General features: G+C 34.9%; 1 protein-coding gene across 3 annotated transcripts in view; it reads right to left on the bottom strand.

The window, feature by feature from the left end:
* CD2 (CD2 molecule) overlaps positions 1–14,986 on the bottom strand; it is a 40,437-nt gene extending 25,451 nt beyond the window's left edge. For all 3 annotated transcript variants that reach the window (XM_074263183.1, XM_074263185.1, XM_074263186.1), the window contains exons 1-3: positions 14,621–14,986; positions 14,023–14,334; positions 12,216–12,464 (exon numbers count right to left, since the gene is read on the bottom strand). In XM_074263183.1, the coding sequence (XP_074119284.1) occupies positions 12,216–12,464; positions 14,023–14,334; positions 14,621–14,681 (622 nt within the window). In that variant the 5' untranslated portion in view covers positions 14,682–14,986. The remainder of the gene's footprint in view (positions 1–12,215; positions 12,465–14,022; positions 14,335–14,620) is intronic.
* Positions 14,987–20,605: the final 5,619 nt, after the last annotated feature.

Raw genomic sequence — 20,605 nt, 5'->3', positions numbered from 1 at the left:
CAAATGATCCAGGCCTCCCAGGGTCCCTATTTCCTTGAGATCATCTCCAAGACCCTTTCCAGCTCTAACATTCTATGACACAAGGTACATAAGGGCATTTTATGTTCCTTCCCCTTTCCATTATTTTATCTTCCTTTCCCCACTGTCTAGGACAGAGCTCCAAACCTTAAGAAGCTGCCGGAGCCCTGGGCAAATAAAAACGGACTTTGTAACTGGGCCCCAAACCTCCAGGCTCCCCAAATAATTTAAAATGAACATAAAAGAGCAGTTTTGGAGGAAAACTATATATGGAAGCTCTGAGTGAGTAAGAATTCACTCCAATCCCAAGCCTTCTGGAGGAAATAATCTTTATGAATTAAATCCCCTCCTAATTCACCCACAGGGAGTCAATTATAAGATCATGAATTGAGAGCTGGAAGGGGGCTTCAGAGACCATATAAACCTATATTTTATATATAAAAAATTGAGGTCCAGTGAAATTAAATAATTTACCTAATGCTACTGAGGAAATAAGCCTGGGAGACAGTATTTGAACCTATCCTGTTGGGCCTGGACTCCAGACCTTTCCAGCACATAGGAAGGGGCAGCATTCTCAGCCTGCTGGGATGATGGCTTGTGAGAACCCAGAGTCACATCTGTGCTAGGATGAGTTGTCAAACTATGAGTTGAGAGAGGCTCTCAGCCACAGGAGCTAAGGAGAGGTAACTTCACTTCATCTTAGTGACAAAGAGGAAAGGGAGCATTAGAGGCTGATGATGTGATCTTATTATGAATCGTCAGTGAAGTCTTAGAATTTCCACCTGGGCTACCTCTACTCTTTTGTTGGCAACCCAGAGAGTACCCTAAAAATCAGACCAAAGAGAAAATACTACTCTCTGGATTTGTGATTGCATTTAATAATAAGGAAACTGAATCTTAGCGAGATGAAGTGGATTGGAGACAAAAGTAGGTTGGCCTGCTGGATCAGGAGTCCAGAAAACCTCTGGTCAAATACCATTTTGGGCATTTGGAAGGTCATGTGTAAACCAACTAGCCTTGCTCATTCTCAGTTTCTTCACCTTTAAGTTAGAGATAGAACTAGGATTAGCATTTAGGTTTGCCTTCTCCTTCTTGTCCAGTCCTTTACTCACTATAGCATATGACCTCTCTAAAATTCTTCTGACTGAGAAAAAAAAAGAGTTTTTCAGACATCTTGCAAAAGTGACCAATTCTTTATGATACAGGCTTGGTTAGGAAGCTATGTCAGTCTGACATAGCTTCTTATCATATCCCCTCAGCAACTTTGTGCAAAAGGAGGAGGAGCGTGGTTCCAGTGTCCGCCAACAATCCCTCCCTAATTCCCTCATTCCCTCAAACACTTTCATCATTTCTTTTTGAAAATTGGCTCTATCTTCTTGGTTTGGAGAGGAGAAAGTATGGTCTGATCCTTAACTCCCTGGAGTCCATTAACCTCAGTGTTCATACAACCATGAGCTCTCAAAGCTTAGGAAGGAAGAGTACCAATCTACTCTTCAATGCCTCTCATTCCTTTGTGAAAGTGGGGTCTATTGATGTGGAACATAAAGTATCAAGTCAAATTTTTTTCAATCACTTTTCCTGAATTGTCTCTTCTCCTATTTTTCTTTTTAAAAAGTCAGATAATATGACTAACATGGAAATGTGTTTAAAAGAATTGGACCTATTTAATCTATATCAGATTGCTTGCTATCTTGGGGAGCAGGGAGGGAAGGAGAAAATTTTGGAACACAAAGTCTTACAAAAATGAATGCTAAAAACTGTCTTTACATGTATTTGGAAAAATAAAATGCTATTAAAATGTTTTAAGAAGAAGTGAGGAAAGATACTTTTTTGTGTGAATCCTTCCTTCTTCCTCCTCTTAGGGGACTTGCCTTCAGCATATCCAACAAGTAGACATGTAGACTTTGTTTGAAGATCTCCAATAGAGACTCTATCAACCAATCAATCAATTAGTACTGGTTGATAAATTTTTTATCACCAACATCATCTTCACTCGCATTTAGATAGTTCTTTAAAGACTGCAAAACCTTTTCAAATATTATCTCATTTTATCCTCACAACAACTCTGAGATGTAAGTGCTATTATTGTTCTCCAGAAGAGAAAACTGAGACAAGTGGGCTAAAATAGCTAATAAATGTCTGAGACAGAACCATCTAGCACTTTCTCTACTGCCTTATCTACATTTCCCTTATGAAAGCTATAATACTTGCATGACCTTGGACAGGTCACTTTTTTTTTTTTCTGAGGCAATTGGGGTTAAGAAACTTGCTCAGGGTCACACAACTAGGAAGTGTTAAGTGCCTGAGACCAGATTTGAACTCAGGTCCTCCTGACTCCAGGGCTGATGCTCTAACCACTGTGCCAGGTCACTTAATCTTTAAGGGTTCTTAGTCTTAAGCATAAAATGAAGAGACTATTTTTGGTTCTGTTCTTTGGGACTAAGTGAGAGTAGATTTATCTATCTTTTTTAAAATGAGAGTCCTTTATATCCTTGAACACAGCTATCACATCCCCCCTCCTAAATCTTCTCTGCCCTAAACCAAACATTCCTATACCTTTACTTGACCCTCATAAGACATGACTCAAATTCACCTTTCTAGAAACCCACATCTTAACTCCCGCAAGCTTATCTATATGCTTTATAAAATGTGATCCCTAGAACTGAATATAATATTCTAGACACGATTTGATTAGGGCAGAACACACCTTCCTCTTAGTCCTGGATCTTTGGCTTCCTTCATCCTCGGCTAATATCACTTTAACTTTTTTAGCTGCCGAGTTTGCACCCACTGAATTGTGATCTCCTCCAGTCTAGTTCCTGTGAAGTTGACTTTTGGAAAATAAGAATAATACTCTCCATTCATGATTGTTTGATTTCATCTTAGATTAGCTCATTGAGCTCTTTCGGATCCTGACTCTGTCATCCACAAATTAGCTCTCCCTCCTAAAGTGGTACCATATACAAACTGGAGAAGTCACCAAGCCCTGGCACTAGCCATGCCATTGATAAAACGATAAATAGTACTCAGGATCCCAGATACTTCTAGCTATTTTCAGTTCAGTTCAATCCCATTTAAAAAGTATTTCATAAATGGGCAGCTAGGTGACACAGTGGATAGAACACCAGCCCTGAAATCAGGAGAGCCTAGGTTCAAATCTGGTCTCAAACACTTAACACTTCCTAGCTGTGTGACTTTGGACAAGTTGCTTAAACCCAATTGCCTTAGCAAAAAAAAAAAAAAAAAAGTATTTAGTAAGCTTTTGTCATATGTCAAACACTGCAAGGCTCCAGGGATGCAAACAAAAATGAAAGCCACTATCTTTAAGGAACTGACATTTCATCAAGAGGAAACCAACCAGCATACAAATAAATTGCTGTCATTTAGTTATTTCAGTCATGTCTGATTCTTTGTGACTTCATTTGGAGTTTTCTTGGCAAAAGTACTAGAGAGGTTTGCCATTTCTTTCTCCAGGTCATTTTACAGGGGAGGAAACTGAAGTAAACAGGATTAAATGACTTGCTCAGGGTCACACAGCTAGTTAGTGTCTGAAAGCAGATTTGAACTCAGAAATCAGACCCAGCACTCTATCTACTAGGTCACTTCACTACTCCACATAAGGAAATATGTAAGAAATATGTACAAAATAAGAAGAAAGTGAATATTCCATGGGATGATCATGAGACTCCCTGCTCAATCCGATAAGTCTCCCACAGCCTCATCTCCTTGATGGGATTATAAAGCATGGACTTTTGTTTTAAGGACCCGATGTCCCATGAAGTTACATATGTAGGTGCTGGAGAGACACAAGTTCCACTCAATGGGTAACCAAAGACTAAGCTGAGAGGTGAAATTTGAGCGAGGTAGAAATTGCTGAATCACATCGGAGGGAGTGTCCCTACTTTGTGGCCTAGAAGAAAGAGCTAGGCCTAGAGGAAAGAGCTGCTTTTGCCATTATCAAAAGTTTTCTCTCTCATGAACTGTCAGCATGGCCATGGCCTATGTCTACCTCCAATAGAGAGACATCCTATTATCTCATCAAGTATATTGAGAGGACTCCTAGAATTGAGGTCTGTGTTATCCTGACCACCTCTGATATAGTACAGGGTATCCCGAACGTCTTCATGTGGTTTTAAGAATGTTTAAAATTTCCCTAAAGTCTTTTGGGACATCTTGGATAAAGTAGATAGGTGAGGGATTAGGAAGTTGTGTTAGCAATAGGGACAATCAACAAAGACATACAGTAGGAAGCAGCCTCTGCTTCCAGTGTAAATTGGCATAATTTGTCAAAGAAGTAGTTTTTAATTACCCTTCTTTTTTTCTTCATAGAAAAAAAAGGGTGTGATTGGGAAAAAACATTTCTTCGATTGCTTGTTAGTTTGAGTGCTATAGGAAATTTCCAATATTAGTACCTCTAACAAATTTGGCAACCCATTTTCCTTGCAACTTGCCTTAAATATTTCACCTCATATTCCAGGCAAAATGATAGTTCAAAACAAGGACACAGTCATTCCCAAAATAGTCAGTCATCTTCAATAAAATATAAACTTCCTGAGGGTAGGGATTATTTCATTTTGTGTCCCTTGTACTTAGCACAATGTCTAGTACATAGTAAGCACTTAATGAAATAGTTGATCAGTTGATTGATAGGAATTGACCTTTCCAGAGGGATGGACATATTGTCTTTGGGGACAAAAAGGCAACATAATATAATGGATAATAGACTAGTCTTATAGTCAGGAAGACCTGAGCTTAACTCTTATCTGTGACATAAACTAGCTGTATGACAAGTCATTCATTCTCTCAAACAGCCAGACCGCTTTAAGTCTATAAGAGGCAAGAGGGGTAAAAGAGTGGAGCCAAGATGGCAAAGTAGAGACAAGAACTCATCTGAACTTTCCCAAATTCCCCATCAAACAACTTTAAAATAACACCTCCAATAGAATACTGGAGTTGCAGAGTCAACAAAAAGTTGGGATGAAACAATTGCCCAAGAAAACTTAAGAAGTCAGCAGAGTGATAGTCACTGACTTTCATGTCAGTGCCATTGCAATGGTAGCAGCAACTTTGGAAATTCTCAACATACAGTTGGTAGGGGAGGTCAGACAACTGGTCAAAAAGATTTCAAGGGATCTTTTGCAGGAGCTAGGTGCAGAGTCCTGATTGCCCAGATGCATTCACAAGTTGAAGTTCAAGGCTAAAAAGCAGTGACTGCAGGGAACAGGGACCCTGGTCACAATTTCAAGGCAGAGAAGAGTGCTTGTGGTCACTCACAAGAGAGCAAAGGCTGGGGTCTCCGTTTTAAGGCAAAAGGGAATACTATAATTAGCAGCTGCAGGATATCCAGGGCCTAGTTTCAGGGCCTAGAGGAATGATTACAGCTGGCAAACTCTCTTTCTGGGTAAAGACTAGAGCACAGTCCAGGAGAACAGTGACTACACCCTTCCTTGCATCATAAAAATTTCGAAGCACAGAAAAATTATAGACTCCTAGAACCAGCTCTAAAATCAGCAGCCTGAAAAACCTGAAACTTGAAACAGTAGCCCTTATACACTAAGAGCAGAACCCAACTTTAATATATAGTTAAAAGTCATGAAATAGGTTAGGAAAAAAATGAATAAACAACAATAACAACAACAACAACAACAAAAAGCCTGACCAAAAAAAGTTACTCTGGTAAAAGACAAAAGCAAGACACAAACTCAAAAGACAATTAAGTAAAAACAGCTACAAGTAAACTTCAAAGAAAAAAACCTGTGAAATGGCCACAAACCCATAAGAATTCCCAGAAGAGCGCAAAAAAGATTTTTAAAATCAAATAAAAAAAATAAAGGAAAAATTGAGGAAAGAAATGAAAAGAAAGTTAATAGCTTGGTTTAAAAAAGTCAACAAAAACCCAAACAGAATTGGCCAAATGGAAAAGAAGTACAAATATTCACTGATGAAAAATACTCCTTAAAAAATAAAATTGGCCAAATAGAAAAAGAGGCACAAAAACTCACTTAAGAAAATAATTCCTTAAAAATTAGAATTGTTTAGCCAGAAGCTAATGTCTCCATGAGACATCAAGAAACCATAAAACAAAGTTAAAACAATGAAAAAATGGAAGAAATGTGAAATATTTTGTAGGAAGAACAATTGATCTGGAAAGTAAATGAAGAAGAAATCATTTAAGAATTATTGGACTACCTAAAAGCCTTGATTTTTAAAAAGACCTAGATATTATTTTTAAAAAATTATCAAGGAAAATTCCCTTGATATCCTGGAACTAGACAGAATGGAAATTGGAAAAATCCACTGACAAGCTTCTGAAAAAGATCCCCAAATGAAAATAGCCAAATTCCAAAGTTCTCAAAAAAATATTGCAAGGAGTCAGAAAAAGCAATTCAAATGTTGTGGAGCTACAGGCAGAATCACACAAGATTTAGCAGCTTCCACATTAAGGGATCAAAGGGTTTATAATATGATATTTTGTAGGGCAAAGGACCTAGGATTTCAACGAACAATCACTCATTCAACAAAACCGAGTATTATCTTAATTTGGAGGATAAAAAGAATATTTAATGAAATAGAGGAATTTCAAGTATTCCTGATGAAAATATCAGAGCTGAATAGAAAATTTGGCATTCAAAAAAAAAGATTCAAGATAAGCATAAAATGGTAAACACAAAAGAGAAATCATAAGAGATTCAATAATGTTCAACTTTCTACATTCCTCTATGGGAAGATGATATTTGTAATTCCTAAGAACTTTATCATCATTAGGGCAATTATAAGGAGCAAATAGACATGGGACACAGGTGTAAGTTAATTATGATAAGATGATTTTTCAAAAAAATTAATTAAGGAATGAGAAAAATAGATGTGATTAGGGAAGGGAAAAGGAAGAAATGGAATGGGGAAAATAGCTATCTTAGAAGAAATGTGAAAAATAGCTTGTGAAAGCTATTTTAAAAAATAAAAGTAATAAAAAAAAGTAAAAAATAGCATTGTGGAGGGGAAAATGGAAGTGGGTGGCAAGCAATACTTGAACTTATAGAAATTGCTCAAAGAGGGAATAACATGCACATTCAATTGGGTATAGAATTCTATCTTGCCCTACAAAGTAGTAGAAGGGGAAGGAAGTAAGAGAAGGGTGTGAAGCTGATAGAAAGGAGAGTAGATTAAAGAGGACAGTGATCAGAAGTAAAGTAGACTTTTGAGGAGGGATGGGACCACAGGTGAGGGAGAAAAGGAGGGGGGAAGGAAGAGACAGAGGCAAAGAGACAGTCAGAGAAAAGGATAAACAGGGGAAAATAGAATGCAGAGCAAAATACAGTAATCATAGTTATAAATGTTAATGGGATGAACTCACCCTTAAAATGAAAGTAGACAATAGAATAGATTAAAAGCCAGAATTCAGCAATATATTGTTTTAAGTATCACACATAAAGAAAGAGACACCCAAGAGTAAAAATAAAAGACTAGACCAAAATCTATTATGTTTCAGATGAGACTAAAAAAATAGACTTCAAACAAAGCAAAAGAGAACTAATTTTAAAAGATAAAAGGGAGACAACATTTTGCTAAAATGTACCATAGACAATGAAGTATACTAAACATATGTGCACCAAAATTTTAAAGGAAAAAGTTAAATGAATTACTAGAGGAAATAGCAAGTAAAGCTATACTAGTGGGGGATCTCAATTTTCCCCTTTCAGAACTAGATAAATCTAGCAATAAGATAAAAAGAAAACAAGGAGAATAGAACTTTAGAAAACTCAGATATGATATACCTTTGGAGAAAATTGAATAGGAATAGAAAAAGAATACTTTAGTCTCAGTGGTGTACATGGCACATTATAAAAGGCTTAAAAACTTACAACCAAAAGCAGAAATGTATCCCTTTCACACCATAATGTAATAAAAATTACATTCAATAAAGGGCCATGAAAACATAGATTAAAAACTAATTGGAAACTAAATAATCTAATAACAAAGAATGAATAAGTCAAAGAACAAATTATAGAAACAATCAATAATTTCATTAAAGAGAATAACAACATTGAAAAGAGAATGACTACATTGAGACAGCATACTAAAATTTATGGAATGCAGCCAAAGCAGTACTTGGGGGGGAGGGGAGGAGGAATCTATGTCTCTAAATGGTTACATGAATAAAAAAGAGAAAGAGCAGATCAATAGATTGGGCATGCAATTTTAAAAAATAGAAAAAAGAACTCATTAAAAATCCACAATTAGGCACCAAATTGAAAATCCTGAAAGTCAGAGCTGAGATTAATAAAATTGAAAGTAAGAAAATCATTGAATAAGTAAAATTAGAAACTGATCTTATGAAAAAAATAGATAAATTATTGAATAATTTGATTAAAAAACAACAACAACAAATCACCACTATCAAAGATGAAAAGGATGAGTTTACTATCAATGAAGATGAAATTAAGGAAATCATTAGGAACTATTTTGTCCAATTATATACCAACAAATCTAACAAGCTAAGTAAAATAGATAAATATTTACAAAAACATAAATTGCTCAGATTAACACAAAAGGAAATATAATACTTAAATAACCCTGTTTTGGGAAAAGAAATTGAACAAGCTTAACTTACTCAGGAAAAATCCCCAGGAACAAATGTATTCACAAAATGAATTTTATCAAACATTTAAAGTATGATTAATTCCAATACTATATAAACTATTTGGGGAAAAATAGGCAAAGGAGTCTTACCTAATTCCTTTCATTTCACAAATATCATGCTGATAACTAAACTAGGAAGAGCAAAAACACAGAAAAAAAATTATAGAACGCTATCCCTAATGAATATCAATGCAAAAGTTTTAAATACTAGCAAGGAAATCACAGAAATATATGATGAATATATATATGATGAAGAATATAATGATATTATGATGATATTGTGATCAGGCGGGATTCATACCAGGGCCGTTCAGTTAGGAAAAAGTATCAGCATAATTGATCATATCAGTAGCAAAAACAATAGAAATCATATGATTATCTCAATAGATCTCAAAAAAGCCTTTGACAATATTCATTCCTACTTGAAAACACTAGAAAGCATGAATAAATGGAGCTTTCCTTAAAATGATATGTAGGATCTATATGAAACCATCAGCAAGTAATATCTGTAATGGGGATAAGTTAGAAACTTTCCAGTAAGATCGAGGTGAAGCAAAGATGTTTACTCAATTATTCAACATTGTACTAGGAATACTAACTATAGGAAAGGAGAAAAAAAAAAAAAGAATTGAAGGAAGTAGAATAAGCAATGAGGAAACAAAAGTATCACTCTTTGTAGATGATATGGTGGTATATTTGGAGAATCCTAGAGAATTCACTAAAAAAGTAGTTGAAGTAAATTAACAACTTCCTCAAAGTGACAGGATATAAAATAACTCACATAAATCATCAAAATTTCCATGAATCACCACAAAGTCCAGCAGGAAGGGATAGAGTTAAATTCCAGTTAAAATGCCTGCTGATAATATTAAAAGCTTGGGAGTCTGCCTGACAAAACAAAACCAAGAACTGGATGAACACAATTACAAAACACTTTTTAAACAAATAAAGTCAGATCTCAACAATGGAGAAATGTTAATTTCTCATTGTCAGGTCAGCCAACATTATAAAAATTCTACCTAAATTAATATATTCAGTGCCATACCAAACAAACTACCAAAAATTATTTCGTAGAGCTAGAAAAAATAATAATAACAAAATTCATCTGGAGAAACAAAAGCTCAAGGATGGCAAGAAAATCAGTGAAAAATGTGAAGGAAGATGGTCTAGTAATACAAGGTCTCAAATTGAATTACAAATCAGTAATTATTAAAATAATCTGATACTGACTAAGAAATAGAGTGGTGGATTAGTGGGAATAGATTAGATATACAATACACAGTAGTATCATAGTAATCTGCTATTTGATAAACCCAAAGATCCAAACTCTGGGAATAAGAACTCACTATGTAACAAAATTTTTTGGGAAAACTGGAAGACAATTTAATAGAAGCTAGATATAGATCAATGTCCTACATAGTGTACCCAAATAAGATCAAAATGGATACATGATTTAGACATGAGGGGTGATATTATACACTAATTAGGGAAATAATATTTTACCTATTAGATATATGGATGGCAAAGGGTAGGAAAAAAAATAGCAGAAAACTGGAGGAAATTTTCACAGCTTTCTCTGATAAAGGCCTCATTTCTCATATACATAAAGAAATGAGTTAAATTTATAAGAATACAAGTTATTCTCCAATTGCTAAATAGTCAAAAGATATAAAAGCTATTTTCAAAAGAAGAAATTACAGCATAGTCATATATATATATATGTATATATAGTCATGAAATAGACTTAATCACTACTGATTAGAAAAATGCTAATTAAAACACCTATCAGATTTTTAGCATGACAGAAAAGGAAAATAACAAATGTTAGAGAGGATGTGGAAAAACTGGGACATTAATGCACTGTTGGTGGAGTCATAAACTGATTTAAGCATTTTGGAGAGAAGTTTGGAGTTATGCCCAAAGGACTATAAAACTAAGTATGCCCTTTGATTGAGCAATACTACTATTAGGTCTGTATTCCAAAGAAATAAAGAAAAAAAGAAAAGAAAAGAAAAGAAAGAAAAGAAAAGAAAAGAAAAGAAAAGAAAAGAAAAAGAGAGAAGAGGAGAGGAGAGGAGAGGAGAGGAGAGGAGAGAAGAGAAGAGAAGAGAAAAGAAAAAGAAAAAGAAAAGAAAAGAATCTATATGTACAAAAATATTTATAAAAAATCTTTTTGTGATGGCAAAGAATTAGAAATTGAGGGAACATCCATCAAGTGGGAAATGGCTGAACAAATTGTGGTATATGATTATGATGGAATACAATTGTACTGTGAGAAAGGGTGAGCAGGATGGTTTCAGAAAAACTTGGGAGGCTTATAAATATGATAGAAAGAGAAATGAGCAGAACCAGGAAAACATTGTACACAGTTACAGCAATATTGTACAATGATCAGCTGTAAGTGATATAGCTGTTCTCAGGAACACAATTATGCAAGACAATTCCAAAAGACTTATGAAGATAAATGCTACCTACTTCCAGAGAAAGGACTGATGGAGTCTGAATGCAGAGAAAAGTATAGTTGTTTTACTCTACTTTTCTTTGGTTGTTGAAAATGAGGTTTTTTTTTCGGTCTGTGTCTTTCACAATATGGTTAATATGGAAATATACTTTGTATAACTTCACCTGTATAATATATATCAAATTATTTGCCTTCTCAAGGGATAAGGGAAGGAAGAGAGGGAGAAATTTTGGATCTCAAAAATCTTGTCAACATATATTAGAATTTTACATGTAATTGAGTAAAAAATAAAATAAGGGAGATAAAAATTAAATTTGAAAAGATTACAAGAGACACGATATTGTTAAGACAGATAACTTCAAAAGACTTAGGAACTCTGATCAACTCAGTGGAATCAACCACAATTCCAAGGAACTCATGATGAAACATTCTATATAGATAGAGAACTAATAGACAGACTCACAATGAAGATTAAAGTATATTTTTTTCTTTTTTTTTAGGAAGATAAAGATTATTGAAGGAATTTGTTTGCTTAACTATATATGTATGGATTTTGTTTTTCTTGCTTCCTCAATTAGTGGGAAAGGAGTATCTAAAGAACTGAAAATAAAATTAAATTGAATTTTTTAATGACTATGAGATACAGAAATAGCTGTTGATCTACATAAAGTTTCCCTATCAGGAGACACAGGTCTAAACCCAGGGAGAAAAGTACTAAATCCACCTGGCACAGTGGATAAAAAGAAGACTACATAGAGAATGTAAGTCTTAGTGCAGTAGCTTGACCTCAAAGTCAGGAAAACTTGGATTCAAATCTGCCTCTGACATTTACTAAATGCTTAGTCTCCAGTTTTTCGCTTCTTCATCTGAAACATGAGGATAATAATACCTGAAAAGGCTCCAATGAGATAAAGTATAGAAGAATTACTTATTTAAAAGTATTATCTATTTTTATACCTATGTATATTTATACACACATATTACACATACATCTATAAACTATATAAATGTATCTAAAACTGTACAATTATATAAATGTCAGTTGCTATGATTATTTATGAACATGGCTATTTTATACCCACTGCCAACTGCACACCTGTACAGGGGTTTTGGCTCACAGCCCAGTCTTCACTGACTCGGTTTTTCGCCACACATTTGAACTCCTTAAGTGGTAGGTATTCCCAGGTGTACTTGAGATGCATTTTCTCTGTTTTTAAGATCCCCTTCTTCAGAGGCTGTGTTTCATTGTCAAACAAGGTCAGCTCGGCCTCAGATCCATTCCGAACCTCACAAGTGACAATTTTTTCAGTGCAATTCCATGTTATTTCTGGCTTTGAAACAGCCTCTTTGAAAAGAAAAAAAAAAATCCCATTTACTTTGAGAACTTCCCTGAATGGAAAATGTTTTCTAGCTTTTCTAGTCCATATGGGGTCGCAGGGTAGGGACTGATATAATAACTCTCAGGCTAAAGTAAGGTGTGAAAATCCTGTTGGTGACAGGCCACTCCAATTCCATTTTGTTCAACAAATATTTTAATCCCTGCTGCAAGGACGTAAATTATAAGTTCCACGAGGGCAGGGATCACTTATATTTGTCTTTGTAGCTTCAGCACCAAGCACTATGCTCTGTATATGATAAATATTTAATAAAGCTTTGTTGAATTAATATTTGAGAATACTCGGCTAAGTGCTGTGGGTGATGAAAGCTTTAGATAAACCAATTTTTTCCTCATGAAACTTACAGTCTAATCAGGACATTTAAGAATAAGTATTTCCCAAGGCATAAAAGGTAAAGAAGTTGACTAGAATGTGAATATATATCTATACTCAAAATTAAAAATGTTTCCTATAGTTTCTAGGGAAGGAAATGGTGCTTTGAAAGTAGAAATGTAAAGAAAGAGGTTATCTTGTACTATTAAAGGGATAGAGGGAAGTGATAGGGGAAAGGATAGGTAAGAAGTCCTAGAGAGAAAATATAACAAAATATTTCATGAAGTAATAGACTTCTAACCCTGGAAGAGTAAGAAGTAGTTGAATAACTATAACTATAACTATAACTATATATATATATATATATATATATATATATATATATATATATATATATATATATATATATATATAAATAAAATGAATATATATATTAATGAGGTTATAGAAGGGATCATATCACAGGTAAGATATTGAACCAAGTGACCTATAATGTCTTTTAATTGAGCTTATTTGATCCTGGGGACATATTGTATAATAACAAAGAAGGTTGATTTTGGAGTGGAGAAAACCCAAGTTTAAGTGTTGCCTCTGGGGCAGCTAGGTGATGCAGTGAATAGAACACCAGACGTGGAGTCAGGAGACCCTAGTTCAATTTGACCTCAGATCTTACTAGCTGTGTGACCCCAATTGCCTTCCCCTGTCCCCCACAAAAGTCTTGCCTATGATTCAAACTGAATTTTCAACCCTGGACAAGACACTTAGGGCAACTCTGAGACAATTAAGCACAAATGAATTGGCATAGGGAACACCACAACAGCACTGTCTGTAGCTGATGGATTCATAAAGTCTAGGGATATTTAAGGAATTACCTTCTTCCTTCTACAGCTATAAATTGCCTCTTGTAGAAACCTAGGATTAGATTAGCGAGGACTTAGGAAAACAGATCAAGACAAGCATGGGGAAGGGGGAGACTACATCAGGAATCAGGTCACCAGAAGATAGCTTCTTTGTGAAGTACATGATGTAAAATTTTAGCCAGAACATCTGTCCCTGGATAGCACTTTACCTGCCTCCCACTCGCTTCTCCACTAACCAGTCTTTTATTCAAGCCCCTAGCAGGTAGAGACCATAGAAATCTCCACAGTCTGATGGGAACTACCAATGAAGGAGACAAAGAAAAGGACTACTCACCTATCACATGCAGAATCAATATTTTGTCCAATAGGTTTTTCCCATCTTTATCATACAATGACACCTTGTAGTCTTGCCCAGAGTCTTTCTCCAGCTTTTTAATTTTCAGGGTTCCATTTTTGAATATCTCGTAGTCTGTATTCTCAACCAAGGGTTTGTTTTCTTCTCCATTTGGTTTTATTTTTGCAATCATAGTCTGCCCTTTAAACCACCTTATATCATCTACATTTTGGTAGTTCAGGAAATCAGGGATGTCCAAAGAGATGGATTTGGTCAGCATGCCCCAAACCATATCCTCTTCTACCATGGCATCTGTTAAAGAAATCAGGGACATTGTGAAATCATCAAATATTGGAGTACCATTGGAAAGAGTGAGTCCCTGCAAGATCTCAAAGCCAAAGAATAAGAGATTAAACTGGATCTAGATTGGGTCTTCTGACGCCTAATCCAGTGCTCTTAAAGTGAAGAAGACATTCACACAAGGAAAAGAATCAGTTTTAGACCCATTAAGATTCCCAGAAGTTTGATAGAAATTTTAATAGCTTGTCAAAATATAGCAGGAAGAAGGAGCCATCAGAGGTCCAAATAGTTTACTTACCTCTTGGATAAAAGAACAAAAGAAGCAGGTGACTGACTAAAAAATGACTTTGAAAGTTCATCTTGGGAAAGTGCCTCCAACTTGTGTTATCAAAAGTTTATAGAAGAGAGAAGTGGCAGTTCTCTAGTCGGAGCTCAAGCCAGCTCTGCTTCCTCTTGTCTTTCTGCTTCTTCTATATTTGTATTCAAGAGTTCAAACTACACATAGTACAGTATTCTAATTCAGCTGGGTGGGGATTGGGGGATGGGAAGGTGGAGATCAGGGGAAGGATACCAGCCACACTGTGGCCCCAAGAGAAGAAAAAAATTTCTCTAAGCACAAAACTGCCTTCAAATTTTCAGTAAAGGGAAGTAGCAGGATTCTGGAAAGGAATTAGGGTGTTCATGTGTTTCCAAGCTCATTCTCTCCTCCTACTCCCCTATTGGTCCTTTCTTTTTTCACATGGGCAAGCAGGAAATGGAGCTGGGAGGGGGGCACTGTGGTCTCACAAGATTTGATCTGTTTAAAAAGTATTTGAGTGCTAGAAATGACAACATTGGTGCCCGCAGGATACTTACTTATTTTTTGTGGCTTCTTATATTTAAACATTGCCCTACACTCAATTGTAAATCCCTAGATGATGAAGGAATGGGCTACTATTTTTGTAAATGGTCTTACTAATAACCAATATTTAATGTAGAGTTTGCAGTGTACTTCTCACATTGATTTTATCTGATCCTTAAGCAACTTTTTAAAAAATTTGGGGTAGCATATTTTTGGTAGAATATTTTTGTTGTACTGTACATCCCATCCATAAGCACTATATTAATCCCTCCAGTTATTTAAGTCATTCTTATAATGTTGACTTATCTTAATATTCATTTTTAGAGCAGGGATTCTTAAAGTTTTTTGTTTCATAGACCCCTTTGGTAGTATGGGGAAGTCTAAAGAATTCATCTCAAAATAAGAAATAGCAACATTTTTGAATTAGAGATAGCAGGTATTATTATCAATATTTTATAGATTAAAAGACTGAAGGTCAGAAAGTTTAAGTGACTTGTTCCATGTAAGTGTCAGAGATGGAATTTGAACTTAGATCTTCCAAATTATATCTCCTACATTTTATCCACTATTAAATTATAAACTGCTTTTGTACCATCTTCCTCACTCACCCACCCTGTCCTCACTCACAAATACCACTTTGAAAATGCCAGTGTGTCTGGCAGGATTTGTATGCTAGCTTTTGACCAAAGCTTTAGGCCATGAGTTTTGTGCCATGTCTTCTTTTGACAATCTTGGGGAGTTTATAGACTTCTTCTTAGAGTAATCTTTTAAATACATAGAATAAAATACATAGATTACAAAGGAAATATGAAAATATAGTTATTAAACAAACAAAAAAAAAAACACCAAATACCGTGATCTTAGGTTAAGAATCCCTAACCTATAGCATTCCTTTCATTTCAATTTGGCAAATTTTAAGGGCTGTATCTAAGTACTGAGTTAAGTGCTGGGGACAGTTGCACAGTATAAATGGAATAATGACACTCAAGTAGTGGAAATATGATAGATGGCCAAATCACTATAATGCAAAATAATAAGTGATAAGTTCCTGAGAGATGCAAAAGTTATGTAATGTTCTAGGGAAGAAAAGTCAATAGTGACAGGGAGTATCATGGGGCTTTCTGGAGGAATTAGGTCAAGATTCTTCTGTGTTGCCATCAGAGAAAAAACTAGCAGATCAAAGGATTATAGATTTAACATTGCAAGGGAATTTAAAGGTCATACCCTTCTTTCACAGAAAAGGGAACTGAGGTCCCCAAGGTGTTTTATTTGTCACCCACACAGTTATTAAGAAGAAAAGTCATCATTTGAACCCAAGTCCTCTGATTCTAAAAGCAGTACTCAACCTGGAATGCTGGGATTAGCTTCTGCCCTTGGTAGAATCTTAGAACTCAAACCAAGTCTGTGTATACACACTAAACTCCAGAAGCTACCAGAGGAAGGGGAAGCATAGTAAAATGTTACTTTTAATGGCAAAAAAGCAAATGACTGTGGGTAGAGAATGGGAGATGAACATACCTGGAAAGCAATCAAAATCAAGAAATCTAACTCTTTAAGATAATAAGCTAGACCCCAAACTTCCATTTTCATTTACCCAATTATATATTGGATGTCTTGAGTATCTAATATGGTGCTCCTCACACAAAACCCACTGGGATGCAAAATTGGGAAATCATTTTTTGATATCACCATGGACTACACGAGCAATTGAAAGGTCCCAGAATTGATAGAATCACAAAAGTTTAGAGTTGGAATAGTGCTCAGTGACCTTAAATAGAAGTCTGACTCAGGCCCAGAAAGAAACTCTTCTAACACAAATCCCCCAAAGTGTCATCCAGCCCTTGAAAACTCAATGTCAGGGACACCTGCAGCCACCCACTCTGGCAGGCCATTTCTGCTTTTGGATAGCTCTCTTAGGAGATCTTCCCTGACATTAGACCAAATTCACCTCTTTCCTACTTTTGCTTATTGCCCCTGGTCCTGTCTCCTGAGGTCAAACAGAACAAATTAAATCCTTCCTCCGCTTGGCAGACCTGAAAATATTTAGTGATCACATTCCCCACTGAGTCTTCTCTTCTCCAAGTTAAACAGTCCTAGTTCCTTCAACCTACCCTGTCTTTGGTAAAGCCTGGATTAAGTCAGAAAGTTCTAAAAGAACAAGAGAGGAATAAAAATGTAGTTAGAATCTAACCCAGATGAATGAGCATGTAAAATGAACTGCCCTTGAGTCCAGACATCATCCAAACAAACTGCCTAAGGCTTTTAAAACTTTTTCCACTCACAACCTCTTTTCACCTAAATTTTTTTTACATGAAACCAGGTATATATAGACACATAAAATAGATATATAGGTATATAAAATATGCCAGTATATAGTATATAAAATAGATATAGGTATATATAGTATATACAAGTATATAGGTATATAAAATAGATATACAATCAAACATTTACTGATAATAAATTTTGGAACTCCCAAATTCAGTGATAAGACCCCAATATGGATTGTGATCTACAATTTAAGAAGCTTTGCTCTAAAATAGTCCATTAGATAGAGCTCCTTTTTTTGAAATTTCAGAATGTATTTAGTACTTATAAGGGAACTGATACCCATAGAAAATCTCATTTAACGGAGGAAAGAATGAAACGAAAATCAAAACTCAGGGTTGATTGCAGATGGTGTATCAGGAACTGCCCTGGCTGGGTCACCTTGAATGTATCCGAGGACCTGGTTCAAATCTCTGTGTGACTGTGAACCTCCCTTATCCTTTGTTTTACTCATCTTTAAAATGAACAGATTTAATGAAATGGTTTCTGAGGTCTCTTCCATTTTAAAATTTATGATCCAATGATCCTTTTTCTTCCTTTGGCTCAATTTTTTTCTCTGTAAAATGAGGGGTGAACTCAATCACCAAAGTTCCTTTCAGGTCTAAGATGTAATAATTCTGTGATTCAGTTCATCTGATCTCCTCAACTAAAAAGAAAAGATTTCTGCCCTACTTATTGTTTGGACTATCTTCAACTCTGTGTAGGAAAGCTAGGAAATAGCAAAATAATAATCATAACATGAGCAGTCTTACTCTCAATGCTGCTGATCTATTCAATGGTCTCCAGATCATTTTCTCTTTGGAGAAAGGAAGACATTTAGGAGGAGATTCAGGAAGGCCATCTGGAATCAATCAATTCTTAATTAATTATCTTAATTAAGCACTTTATATATGTGTTTGTGGGTATATATATATATATATATATATATATATATATATATATATATATATAAAACACACACACAATCACACATAAGACCTGGGTGGGGGGGGCAGCAAAAAAGCTCAGTGAATAGAGTCTAAGGTCTGAAGACAGGAAAATTTGAGTTCTAATCCAGCTTTAAAGACTTATGAGCTGTGTGATGCTGGGCAGGTCATTTAACTCTGTTTGCCTTATCTGTAAAATGAGCTAGAGAAGGAAATGGCAAAACTATCTGGTATCTTTGCCAAGAAAATCCAACATAGGATATCAAAGAGCTGAACACAACTGAAAACAACTAACCAACAAATCTCTCCAAAAGATCTTGTACAAAAAAAGATACTTAATTTTTTGTTGAATTAAATTAAATCTTGTGTTTCTGTGGCTCTCTCTATATTGCTCCTCCAATCCTTTCTACTTCTATCTCTATCTGACCTATACCTTTCTTTACTTCTCTTCTCTATTCCCCTTAATTAGCCACAAAATAGAACTGAAGCATATTTTTTAAATTATTTATTTTATAACATCAATATGTTGCATATTTTATTATATGTTTTTAAAATATCTGTTCTGGTTAGCAAGCACTTTATTATGTGCCAGGCACTGGGTACACATATAATAATAATAATTTAAAATTGTTTGCTGTATAAGATTAGCATCATCTCTCTATGTTGCATTTTACCAAGTGTTTTTCTCACAATCTTATACTGTAAAGAGATTATGATCATCCCCCTCCTTTAGGTATAGAGCTTAAAGTTCGAAAAGGAAAGTTATTTGTCCCTAGTAAGCCAGATAATATTTGTTAGAGTTAGTTATGGGACCTAGGTCTTCTAAAATGAATTCAATGTTCCTTCTAATATATATCACACAGTTTCTCCAGAATCACTCATATAGTTATTTATGTATTTAAATTGTATGTTTCCTATCCTTAAAAATGATCACGTTCTCTGAGAGATAATCAAGGATATGAACAAACATTTCTCAAAAGGCAAATTGCAAACTGTTAACAACAATGTAAAAAAATGTTCCAATTCCCTTTTAAGAAGAGATATGCAACTGAAATCAAAACAAACTTAAGATTTCACTTGATATGTAGCATGTTGGCAAAGATACTAAAAGGGGAATACCAAAAGTCATTGTTGGAGGAATTATGGAAAGACAGGTATACTTAAACCAGAAGTGTCAGATATGTCAGGTGGCCACAGATGCCCTCAAAACTCTCAAGTTCCCCCAGTCAGATTAAAATGGAACTGAAAAAAATTTTTAATTTTAAATTTTTTTGTGTTTTATTTTTTTACTTGGAAAATTTTTAACAAAATAAATAAAAATACAATAAAATATGGCTAACATTGCATTTTAAAACTAAGTCAATATGTGCTGCTATCCCCAACCAATTTTAATTTGATAATACTGTACTTATGTATTGCTGGTGAATTATTTTGGAAAATAATTTGGAATTGTACTAATAAAATCACTCAAATGTTCATATCTTTTGACACAAAGTTTCTAATGCCAGGAATATACATCAAAGAGACCATAAATAAAATTTTAAAAAGGCTCTACATGCACCAAAATATTTATAGTAGCAAGTTTTGTGGTAGTAAAAAATGTGAAACAAAGTAAATGTCCATTGATCGGGAATGACTAAAAAAGTTGCGGTGCATAAATATAATGAAAAGTTACTATAATACTGAATTTCTTTAAATCCCAACTAAAATCTTACCTTCTATGAAAAACCTTCCTCAACAACTTTTAATTCCAGGGACTTCCCTCTGCTAACTATTTCCTACTTATCCTGTAGATAGCTTGCTTAATACATATTTGTATGTTGTCTTCCCACATTAGATTGTAAGCTTCTTGAAGGCAAGTTCAATCTTTTGCCTTTTTTTGTATCCTTGGAATTTAGCATAGTGCCTGAAACTTGGTAGGTGCTTTATTAAGCATTTATTAATGTTTATTGATTAATTATTGTGCTGTAAGAAATGGCTAATTTGATTAATAAAGAGAAGCATGAAAGACTTATATTAACTGATTCTGAGCATACAACTGCAACAATATAAATGGGGAGAATGACATAATTGAAAACGACTACCACCAGATGATAAGAGTACAAATATGACAACAGAGCAGATAAGAGAAAATAAGTCCCCACACTCCTTTGCAGAAGTGATAGGTCTCCAGATATGAAACACTGCA

This window comes from Sminthopsis crassicaudata, chromosome 4 (assembly GCF_048593235.1).
Source record: "Sminthopsis crassicaudata isolate SCR6 chromosome 4, ASM4859323v1, whole genome shotgun sequence".
Lineage (NCBI taxonomy): Eukaryota > Metazoa > Chordata > Mammalia > Dasyuromorphia > Dasyuridae > Sminthopsis > Sminthopsis crassicaudata.
The sequence above is the reverse complement of the archived record's forward strand: the minus strand, read 5'-3'. Positions and strand labels throughout refer to the sequence as shown.